The sequence below is a fragment of the Molossus molossus genome, unplaced genomic scaffold (genome assembly GCF_014108415.1).
Source record: "Molossus molossus isolate mMolMol1 unplaced genomic scaffold, mMolMol1.p scaffold_m16_p_7, whole genome shotgun sequence".
Classification (NCBI taxonomy): Eukaryota; Metazoa; Chordata; class Mammalia; order Chiroptera; family Molossidae; genus Molossus; species Molossus molossus.
In genome coordinates, this window is record NW_023425401.1 from 43,473,835 (window position 1) to 43,491,744 (window position 17,910).

At 42.9% G+C, this 17,910-nt stretch overlaps 1 protein-coding gene across 1 annotated transcript in view; it reads left to right on the forward strand.

Moving 5' to 3' along the window:
* The first annotated feature begins 13,919 nt into the window (after positions 1-13,919).
* The window catches only part of RSBN1L (round spermatid basic protein 1 like), an 89,429-nt gene continuing 85,438 nt past the window's right edge, over positions 13,920-17,910 (forward strand). Inside the window, exon 1 of the mRNA XM_036246921.1 lies at positions 13,920-14,491. Coding sequence (XP_036102814.1) covers positions 13,924-14,491 — 568 coding nt within the window. The 5' untranslated portion in view covers positions 13,920-13,923. The remainder of the gene's footprint in view (positions 14,492-17,910) is intronic.

Here is a 17,910-nt window from a genome sequence, read left to right on the forward strand (position 1 = left end):
TCAATTAGGTTCTTTATTACTTCCTAAATTTAGTAATAATGATAATCAGGGTGAGGGAAAGGATTTACATAATCATTACAGAGAAATTAATGATAAATCTATGGTTCACTGGGTTCTCTTCTCATATATGTATACATGGATTTCAAACTTGGTAGGAATTCTATTTGTCAACAAAATGGGCAATATTATAATGTTATTCAACTTAATAAGTTTCCTTTTCTATAGTTAATTACAACAGTTCTTTTAACAGGTTAGGTGTGGATGGATGTAATGTCTGTAGGCTTTTTTACTTCAATAGTACAACAAAAGGTTTTCAGATGAATAAAGAGACCAGCTTTAGACAATATGCTTAATCCAGTTTAACAGAGCTCTTTTTGAAGTTTATTCAGTCGCTTAACTCCAAGGTTCTGAAAACACAGACTGAAGAACCGAAACTGATCCTCTTAATTTCTCTATTTTATCTGTTACCCAAATAGAACTGTCTTTCTAAAGGACAGGATAATGTCAGTATTTTCTTTTTAACCCTGATCATCTCTACAATTAGGCATAACACCACATAAAATCTCATGCTATAAGCTTAGTGTTTTTTCACCTATTCAGATCTGCAGCTATTTCTCTGCAGCCAAACTGCACTTTTGGAAATAGTTTTCAAGATAGCTCCTTTAAGGGTAGGAGGGGCACTTAGGTTTTTTGCCCTTCCCCCCTTCTCTCCTGCTAGGAACTTAGAAAAGAGTTCTAGCCCTGGCCAGTTTGGCTCAGCGGTTAGAACGTCGGCCTGCGGTCCGGAGAGACCCGGGTTCGGTTCCCGCTAAGGGCACGTACTTCGGTTGCAGTTTGTCCCCGGCCCTGGTTGGTCGTGTGGGTGGCAGCCACTCGATGTGTCCCTTCATGTCGATGTTTCTCTCTCTCTCTCTCCTTTCCTCTCTCTCCCTCCCACTCTATCTGTACAAAAAATGGAAAAATATCCTTGGGTGAGGATAAAAAAAAATAAAAATAAAAAAGAGTTCTAGAAGGGTATTCCTATTCCAAGTTGTATAAATTTTCAACATATCAATGTACTAATACATTAAGAAAGAGCAAAACCAATGCATTAAAAATGCACTATGATTGAAATATACATGCAGGTATAACTTAATTCACCAGAAATTTGTGGGTATAACCTGGGACTACTATAGAAATATCAGTTTCTGGCAAAAGCATTTAAATTGGCTAATAAGAATTCAGGCTGATGTCTGGCCGCTGTGGTTTAGTGGACTGAGCATTGTCCCATGGACTGAGAAGTCCTGGTCTGGATTGCCGGTCAGGGCACGTGCCAGGGTTGCAGGCTCGATCCCCAGTGGGGAGTGTGAAGGAGGCAGCCGATCAATGTTTCTCTCTCACATCGATGTTTCTACCTCTCCCTTCTTCTCTCTCTAAAAAATCAATAAAAACATTTTAGAAAAAAGTTTATTCTTAAAAAAAATCTAGGCTGAGTTATTGATTGGTTTACCCATTCAATAAACACTTGCGGAGTGTTTATTGTGTACAAGGCATTTTGCTAAATTCTAGATACATTGGTGAGTAAGAGTGACTAACATAGATATGGTCCCTGTCCCTTTGCTTTACTAAGGAACACAGATGAAAACAAGTAAAGAAATAATTGTGCCCGGCTAGTGTGGCTCAGTGGTTGAGTGTTGACCCATGCACCAAGAGGTTGCTGGTTTGATTCCCGGCCAGGGCACATGCCCAGGTTGTGGGCCAAATCAGGGCACACGCCCAGTGGGGGACATGCAGGAGGCAGTCAATCGATGTTCTCTCTCATTGACGTTTCTATCTCTCTCTCCCTCTCCCTTCCCCTCTCTCTAAAATCAATAAAGAAAAAAAAGAAAAGAAGTAATTGTAAAATAGTTACAAACTGTGATAGGTGTTCTGAAAAAAGAGAATGCTGTGATAAAGAATAATGAAAAGGAAGCCATCTTAAAATGAATGGTTCAAGGAAAGGCTTTAATGACATCTGCCAGAGGAGAGCATTGGGAGTAGGAGGAAAGAACCATTTCAAGCAGGGGAAAGAGCCTGGGCAAAGGGCCTGAGGCAGAAATGGGCATGATCAAGGAAAAGAGAAAGCATCCGGCCAGTGTAGCTCAGTGGTTGAGCATTGACAAATGCACCAAGAGGTCGCCAGTTTGATTCCTGGTTAGGGCACATGCCCAGGTTGTGGGTCCAAACCCCAGTAGGGGCATGCAGGAGGGCACCAATAGATGTTCTCTCTCATTGATGTTTCTATCTCTCCCTCCCTTTCTCTTCCTCTCTCTCTAAAACCAATAAAGAAAAAAATAAAATAAAATAAAGAGAGCCTGGCTGGTGTGGCTCAGTGGTTGAGCATCGACCCATGCACCAAGAGGTCACTAGTTTGATTCTCGGTCAGGGCACATGCCCAGGTTGTGGGCCAAACCCCAGTGGTGGGCACATAGGAGATGGCCAATCGATATTTTCTCTCATCAATATTTCTATCTCTCTCTCTCCTTTCCTCTCTCTAAAAACCAATGAAGAAAAAAATTAAAAAAAAAAAAAAGAGTGAAAGCTAGTGTGGTTGATGCAGCATGAGCAAAGGAGAGTGTAGCATGAAATGTTCAATTATCTTTTCAAATGGTACAAAGGTAGAAGTCACAATGATACAGCAAAAGTCAGCAAACTATGTCTTACAGACCAGATCTATCCTGCCCTGTATTTTTATAAAGTTTTAATGGAACACAGCGACATTCCTTTGTCTATATATCATTTAAGGCTGCTTTTGTGTTACAAGCAATAGTTTCTATGTGGTTTGCAAAGCCTAAAATATTTACCATTTGGCTCTTTACAGAACAAGTTTGCTGGACCCAGTGTGAGGTGAAAGATAAATTAGCACTGCCAAGATGAAAGCTGAAAAGTTCTAAAGCTAAAGCATATAATACCACCCTTTACAACTGGTCAGTGATGATTCAAATGAGAAAGATACACAAGGATTAGCAGCAGGTCAATGTAGTTTAGGTAGGACTTTGAGATGTCCATACCAGAATGGTAGAAGAGTTGTCTTTAAGGTTAATACAGGGTTTCATAAAGCACAAGAATCTTTTTTTTAAAAATCCTTACCTGAGGACATTTTTCCACCTTTTGTTCAGATAAAGCGGGAAGGGGAGATAGAGAGAGAAACATCAATGCAAAAGGGACACATCGAGCGGTTGCCACCTGCCAACCAGGGCTGGAGACAAACTGCAACCAAAGTACGTGCCCTTAGCGGGAACTGATCCTGAGTCTCTCTGGACCACACGCTGACGCTCTAACCGCTGAGCCAAACTGGCCAGGGCAAGCACAAGAATCTTTATCCAAGGGGATCAGGAACCTGGTCAAGGCCAGAAGACAGTATACCTGTAGAGTGAAAATGCAGTTTGGCTCAGGAATATAGGAAGACCTCACATACAGAAAAACATATTTTAAGAGATACAGAGGGCAGCTCTAAGCACTGTTAACACACATTTATTATGGCTGGAAGTTTGAGTATATTTGCTTAGCACCTATTCCAGCAATTGACAAAGGTAGGGCTTGGATTAACTAACAAACAAATAAACAAAACTCTCAAAAGCTACCTTAATCAAACTAGACCATTCTTTTTTAGCTCATAAGTCAAACTGGGTTATTTGACCACAGATGTTTTGCTTGGCTTGCACAGTTTCTTTTTCAAAAATTGATTTTAGAGAGAGAGGAAGGGAGAGGAAGAGATAGAAATATCAATGAGAGAGAATATCAATTGGCTGCCTTCTGCATGGCCCCCCCCCCCCATCCCGGGGATTGGACCAGCAGCCTCTTAGTATATGGGTCAATGCTCAACCACTGAGCCGCACCAGCTGGGCATGGCCTGCACAGTTTCTTAAGAAACTTCACACTAAAAAAAATCTAGATATTTAGAAACTAGGTCCACTTTATTTCCATATGGGAACCATCAACTAGAGATGAGATGCAAATGTAATTTATAGATAAGGTATGTATTCCAAGTTTTCCATTGTCCTCACTACTCCCTATTATATTACATTCAGTCTGCCTTATTTTTATTATTTTTAAACTACCAAAACTATTTGGCATTTAAGTTTGTAACCGCTGGTCCTCATCTTATCATAAAGAACACAAACCTGTACTTTATATACTTCTTTTCAACATATATTTGTTGAGCACTAACCATGTCCCAGATACTATGCGTACCAATATAAATAATGCATCATCAGTGCTCTTGAGGAGCTCATAGGCTAGAAGCAGAGACCAATGTGTTAAAATGATCATAGGCAGAATGATGATGGCACAAGAGAACGATCAACTATGATGTAGCAGGTCAAGCATGGTACTAGGGAGGTGCTTCAATCAAATCTTGAAGGATAAGTATAACTTCATTAAGGTATTCCAGGCAGAGGAAAGAGAATGCACAGAGGGGCATGGGGTGCAACTCTTTTGGCAATTACACATAGTTCAAAATAGATGAAATAGAAGAAAGCTGTAGGAGTATGAGAGAGATAAGAGTGCTGGGGTTATATAAAGAATGGCTTTTGTCTACACTAAAAAGTGTGACTTTTATTCCATATGCAAAAGGGAATTACTTAAGGGAGAGAAGCACAACCAGGTCTATATTTTTGAAATATAATTTTGGTAGCAGCATGGAGGATAATATAGAAGATGAAAAACTGGAGGCAGACAGATCCAGCAGGAAGGAAATCACTGACATAATCCAAGCTAACCTGTAGCCTGAAGGCAAGAAGCAGCAGTGGTAATGGAGAAGAGAAACTACCTAGAAATAGTGAGTGACTGAATGTGGAGGGTGAAGGAAAAAGAGAAATCAAAGAAGAGTCCCAAACTTGTGGCTTGAATTGATAATGTGAATAAACAATGCAGGAGAGTGATAAATGGGAGGATGGGAATGGGTGCTATAAAGTCTGAGGTGTCTGCAGCTATACAGGTGATGTGTCCAACTGGCATTTGGACAAGAGTCGGGAGTCAGACAGATAGTCAAGGCAGGAGAGAAAAGACTTGGGAACTGTCAGCAATTATATATATCATAAGACACTGTGATGTATAGTATCACATAGAAGTACACAGAGTGAGATAAAGAGCAATGATATATCCCTAAGAATCCCCAACAGTTAATTGGAAGGGATGCTCATCAGCCTGGTAGAGGTAATGACGAGGTTGGGGATTAGCAGCACAGAGATGAAGAGAATTAAAGTGTGAGGAATTGAGGTGCTGGCAAATGTTTGGTACAAATATGGACCACAGGTTCCAGGTTGGGTAGGGAAGAAAGTATAGAAAGGAGGACTTTGTGTAGGGTTGCCAGTTATCAGGAAAAAAAGGAACACCCAGTTAAATTTGAATTTCAGATAAAGAAAGAATACCTTTTCTTTTTTAGTATAAATATGTCTTAAATATTATTATGGGCCATACTCATACTAAGCATTTTTTTATTGTTGTCCGGCTGGTGTGGCTCACTGGTTGAGCGACAACCCATGCACCAAGAGGTCGCCGGTTTGATTCCAAGTCAGGGCACATGCCCAGGCTGTGTGTCAAATCCCCAGTGGGGGGGCATGCAGAAGGCGGCTGGCCAATCGTTCTCTCTCATCAATGTTTCTATCCCCCCCTTCCATTCTCTAAAATCAATAAAGAAATATAATTTTTTTATTGTTAATGTGAAATTCAAATTTAACTGGGTGTCCTGTTTCATATCTGGCAACCATAATTATGTGGAAAATAGAGACCTAGAGTCTGGGAGCTATCCTGAGGTCCAAAGGCAAGGTATCAAGGAGTGGGAAAGCTGAATATTCAAACACTAGTTTAGGATCTCAGAGATGGAAGGGTAATGAAAAAGATCAGGAAGGATCCATTGGAGTTTGTGTAGAAAACTGAATGGAAATGCAGGTCCAAGAAGAAACATTGAGACAAAAATATTGGATGGGTCATCAGCATGGACACTGAGATCAGTTAAAATGATGGCTGGGTGACTTCTGGTCAAGATGGTGACTTAGATAAATGCATTACTTGCCTCCTCCCACAACCACATTAAAATCACAACTAAACGTCAGAAAAACCATTATTCAGAACTGCTTGAAACTGAGCTGAATGGAAGTTCTACAACTAAAAAATTAAAGAAGCCACATGGAGACTGGTAGGAGGGGCAGAGGCGTGGACTGGCTGGTCCCACACCCACGTGTGGCACATACAAATCAGGATGGATACCTCTGCTGTGAAGGTCCTCCCTGAGCAGTGAGGGGTCCCCGTCCCACACCAGGACCCCCAGCTCAGGGTTCCAGTGCCAGGAAGAGAAGTACCCACAACTTCTGGCTGTGAAAACCAGTGTTAAGGCTGAGAGAGGCTGAGCCTTCTGGAGTCCCAGGCAGTTCCTCTTAAAGGGCCCAAGCATGGCCCTGGCCTGTTTGGCTAAGCGGTTAGAGCATCGGCCCGCTGACCAGAGAGTTCTGGGTTCGGTTTCCACTAAGGGCATGTACCTTGGTTGCAGTTTGTCTCTGGCCTAGGTTAGGGTTATGTGGGTGGCAACCACTCGATGTTTCTCTCTTTCTCCTCCTCCTCCTCCCTCTCTCCCTCCTGCTCTGTCTGAAGATAGATGCAAAAATGTCCTCGGGTGAGGATAAAAAGAAAAAAGGGCCCGAGCGTGAACTTACTCGGACTCGCTTGCTCTGGGCTCGTGCAGGGGGAGGCAGCTTGAAAGGCACCAGAGATGTAAGGGGAAGAACTGAGCTGTATGGCCTCGGGATGAGGGCTGGAGAAGCAACTTTTTCTTGGACAGACATGCTGGCAGAGTCTGTTGTTCCTCTGGTGAGCCCTTACACCATGGGGCAGGCAGATGGGCACCATAACTGGGACTCCAGCAACTTGGCTCACACTCTTTGCCTTGGGCTGGTGATTCCCTGAGGACCTGCCCCACCCAACTTCCGGGCCCACCCAAGCTGTTTCCAGTGGCTTTACCATAGGATTGACTTGTCTTGGCTCCTGTTTCAGATTTTCCTAAATTCTCTCAAACAAGCAGCATCTGGCCTCACCAGGCCCCATACCTCTCACTAAGTGGCCCCAGGACTGGCACTAACAGCATCAGCCATGGTTCACAGCTTGGCTTTGCCTGGGCACTTTCAAGCCCATTACAAGAAGCAGCCATCTGCAGATCATGATGTAGCTTATGCCGGGTGGCCCCAGGTAGAACACAGGCAGTGGCTGACCTTGCCCCAGATTCAGCACACTCAGTGCATAGCTTCAGACCATGTCAAAGCACTACCACCCAACCATCTCTACAAGTGACACACTCAAGGAGTAGACTCTGGGTACCAGAGCCCTGCTGAAGTAAGTCTTGCTCTGTGTGGTAGGCCCCTGCACAGCTGATCCTCCAAGACAGTCAGAAGTCAGTGGTCAGTAGGTATAGCCAGTCCTTGAAGCTTATAAGCCTGAGTAAATCCCTCCCATTGACGTGCCAAAAGCAATCAAGACTCAATTACAACAGAAGGGTGTACAGTCCACATGAGGGGTGCACCTCAAGTGCCCAGCTAGGGTGACCCAGGGAGGCTGTACCACTGGACCTACAGAACACCTACTATAATAGGCCACCCTACCAAGCCTAGGAAACATAGCAACTCTACCTAATACACAGAAACAAGCAGGGAGGCAGCCAAAATGAGGAGAGAAAGAAACATGTCCCAAATGAAAAAACAGAACATACCTCTAGGAAAAGAAATAAAAAAAATGGAGATAAGCAATCTTAACAGATGCAGAGTTCAAAACAATGGTTATAAGGATGCTCAAGAAACTCTTTGAGAATTTCAAGAAACTTAGTAAGAACTTCAAGGAACTTAGTGAGGACCTCAAGAGCATAAAAAAGGACCAGTCAAAAATGAAGGATGTACTAACTGAAATAAAGAATAATTTACAGGGAATCAATAGTAGAGTAGGCGAAGCCAAGAAGCAAATTATCAATTTGGAATATAAGAAAGCAAAAAAAAAAAAATACCAATCAGAACAGCAAAAAATAAATAAAAAAAAGAATCCAAAGAAATCAGAATAGTTAAGTAGCCTCTGGGACAAATTCAAGCATGCCAACATTAACATCATGTGGGTGCCAGAAGGAGGAGAGGGAGAGCAAGAAATTGAAAACCTATTTGAAAAAATAATGACAGAAAACTTTCCTAAGCTGGTGAAGAAAGCAGACATCCAAGTGCAGGAAGCACGGAGTTCCAAATCAGATGAACCCAAAGAGGTCCACACCGACATATCATTATTAAAATGCAAAAGGTTAGCCCTGGCCGGTTTTGCTCAGTGGTTAGAGTGTTGGCCTGTGGACCAATGAGTCGCAGGTTTGATTCTGGTCAAGGGATGTACCTCGGTTGTGTTTGTCCCTGGCCCTGGTCAGGGTCATGTGGGAGGCAACCAGTCGATGTCTCTCTCTCATGTAGATGTTTCTCTCTCTCCCTCCCTCCCTTCCACACTATCCGAAAATAAATTAAAAAACATCCTCTGGTGAGGATTAATAAAACAAAACAAAACAAAACAAAAAAATGCAAAAGGTTAAAGGCAGAAAATCTTAAAAGCGGCAAGAGAAAAATAGCTAGTTACCCACAAGGAAGCTTCCATAATACTGCCAATTTCTCAAAAGAAACTTTGCAGGCTAGAAGGGAGTGGCAAGAAATATTCAAAGTGATGAAAAGCAAGGACCTACGACCAAGATTACTCTGTCCTGCAAAGCTATCATTTAGAACTGATGGACATGTAAAGAGATTTCCAGACAAGAAAAAGCTAAAGGAGTTCATCACCACCAAACCAGTATTATATGAAATGTTGACAGCTCTTGAAGAAGAACAAAAATATTAATAATAAAATGGCAATCATACATATCTGTCAACAATTGAATCTACAAAGAAAATGAACATCAGAACAGAAAGACTCATAGATACGGAGAACTTTCTATTAGTTGCCAGATGGAAATGGGGTTGGGGGAATAGGGGAAAATGGTGAAGGGATTAAGAAGTACAAATTGGTTGTTAGACTGATGAACTTTTTTTTTTTTTATTTATTTTTTTATTTTTTTTAATTTTTATTTTATTTTATTTTATTTTTTTTAGTCTTCATCCGAGGACATTTTTTTTTCCATTTTTTGTACAGAGTGGGAGGGAGAGAGAGGAAGAGAGAGAGAGAGAAACATCGATGTGAAAGGGACACATCGAGTGGCTGCCACCCGCACGACCAACCAGGGCCGGGGACAAACTGCAACCGAGGTACATGCCCTTAGCGGGAACCGAACCCGGGTCTCTCCGGACCGCAGGCGGATGGTCTAACCGCTGAGCCAAACTGGCCAGGGCAGACTGATGAACTTTATAGGGAAGGGGGGAGAGGGGATGGGAAGAGAAAACTAAAGAACTTATATGTACAACCAATGGACACAGACAATAGTGTGGGGAAGGCAGGAGGGGGGCAGGAGTGGTGAGGAGAGGGGCAGTGGGGGAACAAGGGGGAACACCTGTAACACATTCAATAATAAAGTTAAGTTTTAAAAACAATGATGGCTGGAGGGTAGAAGAGATAAATATGAACCAAGTATCAAAAAAAGGAATCTAGTCATGACAGGAAAGAGAAGGTAGGCTTCTCCATGGAAGTGAGTCTTGGCTTGCACTGAGATCCAAAGGATGTGATATCTCTTAAGAACCTCATGTTCATCAGGACCAAGGTCAATATCCCAAACTTGTCCTCCTGTGTTCCTAGCTCAGTTAAGGATACTGCTATTGGCACAATAACCTGGTTATTATTTAATAGGAAAGGAATAAAGGGAAGATCAGACAATTTAGGCATATCATTCATACAGCTTCACCAGGAAGCTAGCAATGAACACTCCAGTTCTATTCCGAGTGGGGAAGGGTCTGGACAAAGGTAGTTTAGAAGCGCGGCCAGGAGGGTCTGAGTGACATGGGAGGTGCCTACCTGTCCCCTCACACCCGGGAGCTAAGTCAGTGGCCAAAATAGGCATGGCCACTGCAAAGGAGAGAAACCCGAATATTTAATCTCCTAGATAAAGGAGCTCCCACTCTCTCTCTCTTGCTGCCCCTGCCAGACTGCTTGAGGGGCTCCCAAGCCTGCATTTCCCCAGGTGGCACGCAGCCATGTGGAACCCATACAATACACTAACAGACTGAATCTGGACTGATCCTAATCTGGACACAGCTACACCAGAGAATGGACACTCTGGACTTTGGCTTTATTTCTGGCCTTGCTAAACCTACAACTGCCTCTCTTCTAGAACTTGACTGAGAGACATGGGACTTTACAACCCCAGAAGTGTAATTCCACGCCAATAAAAACCATCCATTCTCCCATGAGGGCTTCTGAATATGTTTATTCTGATTGTGCCTCAAGTGTTGGAGTGATCTGGCCCCTTTTCCCCTCCAGTGACAGTACCACTGTCCATCAAGTCATGCAGGTTAGAAACACAGGAGGTATTCATGATATCTGCTTCTGTTATGCACATTATATGATCGTTTGTTATCCAAACCATCATATAAACATTAGGTAAAGAATAAAGCATTCCAGGCAGAGGGAACAACATATACAATAGTTCTATGTTGAAAGACAGCATGGTGTATTCTGTAATTACCACCTTTTTCTCTCTCTTCTTTTTTTCCTCGAACTTCTTTCCTTTTTTTTTCCATTCTTTAACTATTATTTTTTGCCTTTCTTTCTTTCTTTCTTCTTTCTTTCTTTTTTTTTAAATTTAAAGACCTTGTCTCTTGACAAGGAAGAAGAAGGGGCTAGATCATGATGGGTTTGGTAGTCACATAAGAATTTTGTTCTTTATCCTAAAAGCAACTGACAGGTCTGAAGCAAGGAAAGTGACAGATCAGATTAAGGTTTTGAAAAGAGCATTCTGGGTAGAATTAAGATTTGAGAAAACTAGAATATAATGAGACCAGAAAAAAAGTCTAGTGCAGTCTTTCAGGTGAGAGGGGGTGGTACTTGGAATAGGGTAGCAACAGTAGACATGGAGAGAAGTGGATGGTTTTAGTGCTAGCAGAGATGAAGCCAGTAGAAATTGATGATATTGGTGGGAATTCTCTCCTAGGTCAATGTTGTTAGGAATGATCTAGTTGAAAGAGAATGGCTGAATATACAGGAGAGAAATCAGATAACTGAGTATGTTTCATAATAGTAGTGCCATTAGACCTAGGTAAGGACCCTCCTACTGCTGCAAAGGGCAAGGTGTCTATGAGGTAAATGGGTTCCCGAAGCCTGCACTCCCCTTTCATACTGGCTAGATTTGAGGGCAGACCTACTTGCTGATTACACATCACTGTTTACAGGGGGTGAGGGGTATGTACATAAGCTTGGACATGTTGATTGCATGCATGCACGGTCCCTTTTGGTGTGGTACTTTAAGAAGATAGGAATGAGAACAGGGTTAGTCCATCTCTAAAAGTCTGAGAATTTGAAATTTAAACCTGGCCTTTTGGATTATTACTTAAGTAGATTTGTCAAGGTAGTAAAGTAGAATATATTTTTTAAAAACAGCTTCTCAACTTGATTAATAACTTAAATATTTGGACACATGGTATGTAAACCTCCATAGCCATTCTTGCCGAGGCTCTGCAAATTTGAAACAGTATACTGTGCAAGGAGTAACAAATTCACACAGATGAGAGTTCACTTTAGCTGTGCCCTTATGTAGTCAGATTTTCCAGACTTCTGTGTAAGAGATGAGGAAATAAGTGGTACAAGTTTCCAAGCATTACATTAACATATATAAGAGACAATTTCCTATATCTGGAGGGTCAACAATTAAGAAGCCATATTAACTGTAATGGTTTCAGTGTGATTTTGAAAAGCTTCTCGAATATGGCAGGCAGAAGTTTAAAGGGACCTTAGTGATCATGCAATCAAATTTACTTAACAAATAAAACGAAGGTTCTCACAGATGAAGCACCTTGGCTAAAGTCACAAAGCTAGTTGGTAGCAGATGATTTATTTCCAGCTCTAACCTCCCAGCTCACTCTTCCACCAATGCTACTTTTCATGAAGATATCTGTTGCCAGTCAATGCAACTACAAAGCTTACACTTGCTTTCATTGTTATGTATCGAAAAGGAAGCAAATACTTTCACTTTAAAAACTGGAGCCACTAGCAGCCCTGCGTGATTTTGCTCAGCGGTTAGAGCATCAGCCCAAAGACCTAAGGGTTGTGGGTTTGATTCTGGTCAAGGGCACATACCTGGGTTGCAGGTACCTGGTGGGGGTCGTGTGTGAGGCAACCAATTGATGTGTCTGTCTCACATTGATGTTTCTCTCTCTCTCTCTTCCACTCTCATCTAAAAATCAATGGAAACATAACCTGGGGTGAGGATTTACAACAAAATAAAACAAAATTTGGAGGCACCTAAAAAAAAACAAGTAAAAAGAACAATATTAGCACTGGCTGGTTTGGCTCAGCTGTTAAAGCGTCAGCTTGTGGTCCAGAGAGACCCAGGTTTGGTTCCCGCTAAGGGCACGTACCTCAGTTGCAGTTTGTCCCCGGCCCTGGTTGGGTTGTGTGGGTGGCAACCACTGGATGTGTCCCTTCACGTCGATGTTTCTCTGTCTCTCTCTGCCCCCCCCCCCCCCATTCTACCTGAACAAAAAAATGGAAAAATGTCCTTGGGTGAGGATAAAACAAAACAAACCCCCCCCCCCCCAATATTAAATTTTGACTCCAAAATATTCTAAAAAAAGAAAATAGAAAAAGGGGTGTGTGTCAAAAATCCAACTTCATTAAGTCACAAGTAACTATTGGCAATCCTAGTTACTTTTAAGTGTTTTCTAGAAAATGAACAGGCAATTTAGGTCTCCCTTTAGGACTTAAAATATCCGACTGGTCATCTCCTGATTAGACTTTTTTTTTTATAGTTTTATTTTTATAGTCCATTTTATTTGACTTTCGATCTCATGTGAGACTTTAGTTATATTAAAATCGTGGTCCTCGTTTTGGTTGCAACCGTATTACTGTAAACCCATCTCCCCAAATTCCCTATCTTCTAAACCAGAAATCAAAGCACATGCTTACAAAACATCCAACACTCAAGATGCTAACTAAATGCTAAGATACACTGGAGAAACCCTTGCTTTTCAAACATCTATAAATATCGCTACCGGATTTTTCTTGGCTAGTCTGAGTTATAATCACTGTGATAAAATTAAAATCTTTAAGGGTCCAATGACAAAAGTTAAAAAAAATCCCCCCCCACGCATACTCTTACCTTCAAGATCAGAAGTAATCCGAAAGTTCTGGGTTTGCAGGAAGTTACCTCCCTCAAACTTTAAGAGTAGACGATTTTAGCAACAGTAACAAATCTTTTCAAAACACCAAGTGACTTTGAGCCCCTCCCATCAATCGACCACGGCCAACAAGAAGGAACGACTTAATTCTCAGAAAGATTTTCCTTTGAGCTGAGCCGAAATTCGGCTTTCTGGGCGCGAAGAGGCAGAGACGAACCAAAAGGACCCAAGGGAAATATGAAGAGAAAGAGATATGACAAAGTAATCGAGGCAGAGACTAGTGCGGCCGGGCAAATTTTGGGGTCCGGAGTGGGGGTTCTTCCCGGACACTCACAGGCCACCGGAGTTCACGCTAGCGACAACTACAAGATACTCCCCTCGCAGCTCTCCGGGCCCCTAGCCGCGCCCAGCGGAGCTGTGACCTCCAAAGCGGGTGCACTTGGCGATCCCGCCTCTTCGGCTTAAGATTCGCACCTTTGATTGGCTTTTAGAAGGATCCCTCGGGATAGCTCGCCCAATGAAGAGCCAGGCCGATGCCCGGACGCTCCGCCCCTTCCCACCCCTCCCCCGCCCCTCGCTGGGGGCCCGCCCCTGCCCCGCGCCCGGGAGCAGAGGAGAGTAAATACAAGAGGAGCGCAAAATGGCGGAACCGCCGAGCCCAGTGCACGGCGCTGCTGCCGCCGCCACGGTCTTGGGGAAAGAACCATTTGGCAAGCTGCAGACCGCCTCCCGGGACCCACCGGGTCCTCTGTCCGCCAAGAAGGTCCGGACTGAGGAGAAGAAGGCGCCGCGGAGACTAAATGGAGAAGGGGGCAGCGGCGGGAACAGCAGGCAGCTACAACCGCCGGTGGCACCTTCGCCTCAGAGCTACAGCAGTCCCGCGCCTTGGAGCTTCGCCTCTCTGTCTGCTGCCCCGTCCCCGCCCTCTGCTCGGAGCAGTTTCTCTTTCCCCACTAGTACAGCCGCGCCGTCTTCAGCCTCTGCTTCCTCGTCCCAGCCGGTGCCGCGCAAACTGCTGGTACCTCCTACGCTGTTGCACGCTCAGCCTCACCCTCTCCTGCCGGCCGCCGCCTCCTCGGCCAACGCCAAGCCGCGCAGAACCAAGGAGAAGCGAGAGAAGGAAAGGAGGAGGCACGGCCTTGGCGGGGCGGGCGAGGCCTGCGGGTCCGCCCGGGAGGAGAACGGGGAGGTGAAGCCGCAGTCGCGAGGTGGGTGCCCGCGCCCGGAGGGGGAAGGGCACTCTGGCCCCCGCCACCCCGTCGCGCCCGCCGAGTACGGGCTGGGGGAGTGTGGGGGCCGCGTGCACCAGCCTGGAGGGGGCGAGAGGCGTCCGGTTCTCAGCCGGCGATTTTGCAGCCCTCGTGGGGACAGGAAATGGAGCCTGTAATTTCGGTCGCAGCGAGAGGAATGGCCGAAACTCTTATTTTTCTATATGGTTTCTGCCTCTCGGTTAAAACGCTACAGGATTTGTAGAATTCGGTCTAGAAGACCTGCCCAAGAGTGTTTGGCTGTGGAGGGAGATGGGAGAGAACGGGATCGTGAAGGGTTCGTTCTTGCAAAAGACGTTCGATTATCAGACCGTTTAGACTCGATCGTAGATTTCATATTTGTGACAAGGCTCTAGCGCCAGAAAATCCTGTCAAAAAAAGGGGTGTGGAGAGCACTGGCGTCAGCTGGAAGCTACCAGAGGCCTGAGCTTTTCATCCCTATTAGGGAAATGAGGTAGCGTGCAGGGCCCGAAGTGTGTGCTGTTTCGTAAGGTACCCTCCCTCCACTCTCCTTTCCGCTCCTTAGGCGTGTGTTTTGAGTGGTCCAGTTTGAAATACCATCCTTCAGAAAGCATTTTCAGCCATATTCTTTTTTATTTTTTTTCTGCAGCAAACGATAAAATCAGAATCATTAACGTTTTGGGGCTAGAGCAAGTTGCTGCAAAGTGTTTTAGCATCAGAAAAAGCAAATTGTTATGCATCCTTTTCAAACATGGCTAGACAGTTTTAAAATGTAGGCTAGCCATATAATTTTCAGAAAACATTTCTTTAAAATAGATGGTCCTATGTTTTTAGCTATTGGTACACAGGGATCTTACAGTGGGAAAACGTGGAGACTGGTTGAAAATAAGATCTTTATGTGATCAGAAGCTTAAAGTATATAATGGTCTTTAAATATACATTGATACACAGTATTGTTAACGTATTTTTGTTTGTTTTGAAAGGAAAAATGAAATTGTCACGCAGTTTTAGTATTGCTGATCTAATGGTAGCTTACATCATGAAAAGTTCTCTGTATATTTGAATTAGAATTGATGTTCTCACAATTTAACAAAAAAATGCTGTAAATGAGCATGTAGCAACAGTTACTAGTTACTTCTTCCTTGATGTTTTGCCTGTGATACAGCTTTGACATCCAAGCATAGCCATCAGGTATTCTGGCGCAAGGTAAAGATCTCTCAGCTTCTGCTTCTAGGAAAGTGATTTTTATACTACTTTTTTTGTTGTTAATTTTCATTTGAGGATATTTTCACATTGATTTTTAGATGGAGTGAAAGGGAGAAAGGGAGGGGGAAGAGAGAGAGGGAGAAAGAAAGAGAAAGAAAGAGAAAAAAACATCCAAGTGAGAGAGACACGTTGATTGGTTGCCTCCTGCACCATCCAGACCCGAGTGGGATCAAACCTGCAACCCCTGTACCTGCCCTTGACTAGAATCAACCCCCAATTTTTCGGTCTTCGGTTTTCCGCTGACTCTAATCGCTGAGCCAAACTGGCCAGGGTTTATACTACTTTTAATCTGAAATTTTAGTTGGTTAATATTTTAAAGCTATTTTGTTTTAATGGTTACATTTAAAAGTCATAAGTGCCTGGAAGTCTGTGCATTAGGATATGTAGACAGTGTTTGCTTTTCTACGTTCTTTTAATGAGGAAGTGAATATCGGTATAACATTGTCAATGAATTGGAATGGCTGAAAATAAGTAAGCATTCTTCAACAATTCTTACTTAAAATATGGAGCACATAAAGTGTTCCTTAAAGTGAAATGGGGATTAAAAGATAAAATTTTCTAGTCTTTTAAATTTCATTTAGAATCCTTTTGAAGGCTACAGCTTACCTTATTAAGTCTGAATATAAGCATTGATAATTTTACATTAAGATGTGAGGAAGATGTTTTTCCATGACCTATTTAGGTTTTTATTGACTAGTGACTAAATATTAACACAAGATTTTTTTTTTTTTTTTTTGGGTAGAAATGCTGCTATTTTATTGAGGAAAAAAATAAATCAAAGAGGATTGCTTTTTAGTATCTTGATGGTAAATTTAATGGTGAAAATATTTCAGTCTTAATTTGAGAAGTGCTTATGTCCTAAAGCTCAGATATAACTGAATTAAGGTTCTGTTTTAATCAACTAAGGTTATTAAGCAACAGTGGTATTAAAATAGCAAGATTATATATATGCACTCAATATAGTTATAATTGCAAATATAAAAGTTAATTTGTATTACAGTTCTTATTTCTCTGGGCTTTTTGCAAAAATCTTAGAGAATAGATAACTGGGTGTCTTGTTTTAGGTATATATACCTAATTTTTAGTGTTACTCTAAGCTGGATAGTTCATAGGATAGCACATAGTGAACCCCCTCAGTTATTGATTGAACAATCTCAATCAGAACAACGTTAGTTATCAAGACACCAAAGCAAGGAATAGTTCCTTCAAAAAACAAAAATCACAATGATCTAGCCTCTCAACCTCTTTAAGCATTTAAACTCCTTTGTTTATTTGTAGTAGAGTTTTCTTTTTTTTTCTTTATTGATCTTTAGAGTGAGAGAGAGAGAGAGAGAGAAACCTTGATGAGAGAACATGGACTGGCCGCCTCCTGCATGCCCCCCAGTGGGGACGGGGCCCACAACCCCGGCATGCACCCCCACCGGCAATCGAACCTGCAACCTCCCCGGCAACTCCCTGGTGCATGAGTTGACACCAAAGCCACACAGGGCTAGAGTTTTCTTTTTAAGTCTTTAATAACAGCTGCTAATTCTTTTTTAAATTTCCCACAGAGGATATATATATATTTTTTCTATTTATCTTCAGACAGAGTGGGAGGGAGAGAGAGAGACATCTACGGGAGAAGGATGCCTCCTGCAGGACCCTGACCAGGGACAAGCCACAACCAAGGTACTGGCCCTTGACCAGAATCAAATATAAGACTCTGGCCCGCAGGCCGACCCTCTAACTGCTGAGCCAAACCGGCCGGGGCAGAATTGCTAATTTTTTTACATTGGCTACCATTCTAACTGAAATTATTTGTATTATTATTAATTATTGTCAGGGCACTTAGTAAATCTTATTTGAGTCAGAAGCGTGATAATTTGTTTTTCTTAACTTCATAAAAAATTAAAAGGTAGCCCTGGCCGGTTTGGCTCAGCGGTTAGAGCGTCGGCCTGCAGTCCAGGGGGACCTGGGTTCAGTTCCCGCTAAGGGCTTGTGCCTCGGTTGCAGTTTGTCCTTGGCCCTGGTTGGGTCGTGTGGGTGGCAGCCACTCGATGTGCTGATGTTTCTCTCTATTTCTCTCCCTCCCACTCTATCTGAACAAAAAATGGAAAAATGTCCTCGGGTGAGGATTTAAAAAAAAACAAAAT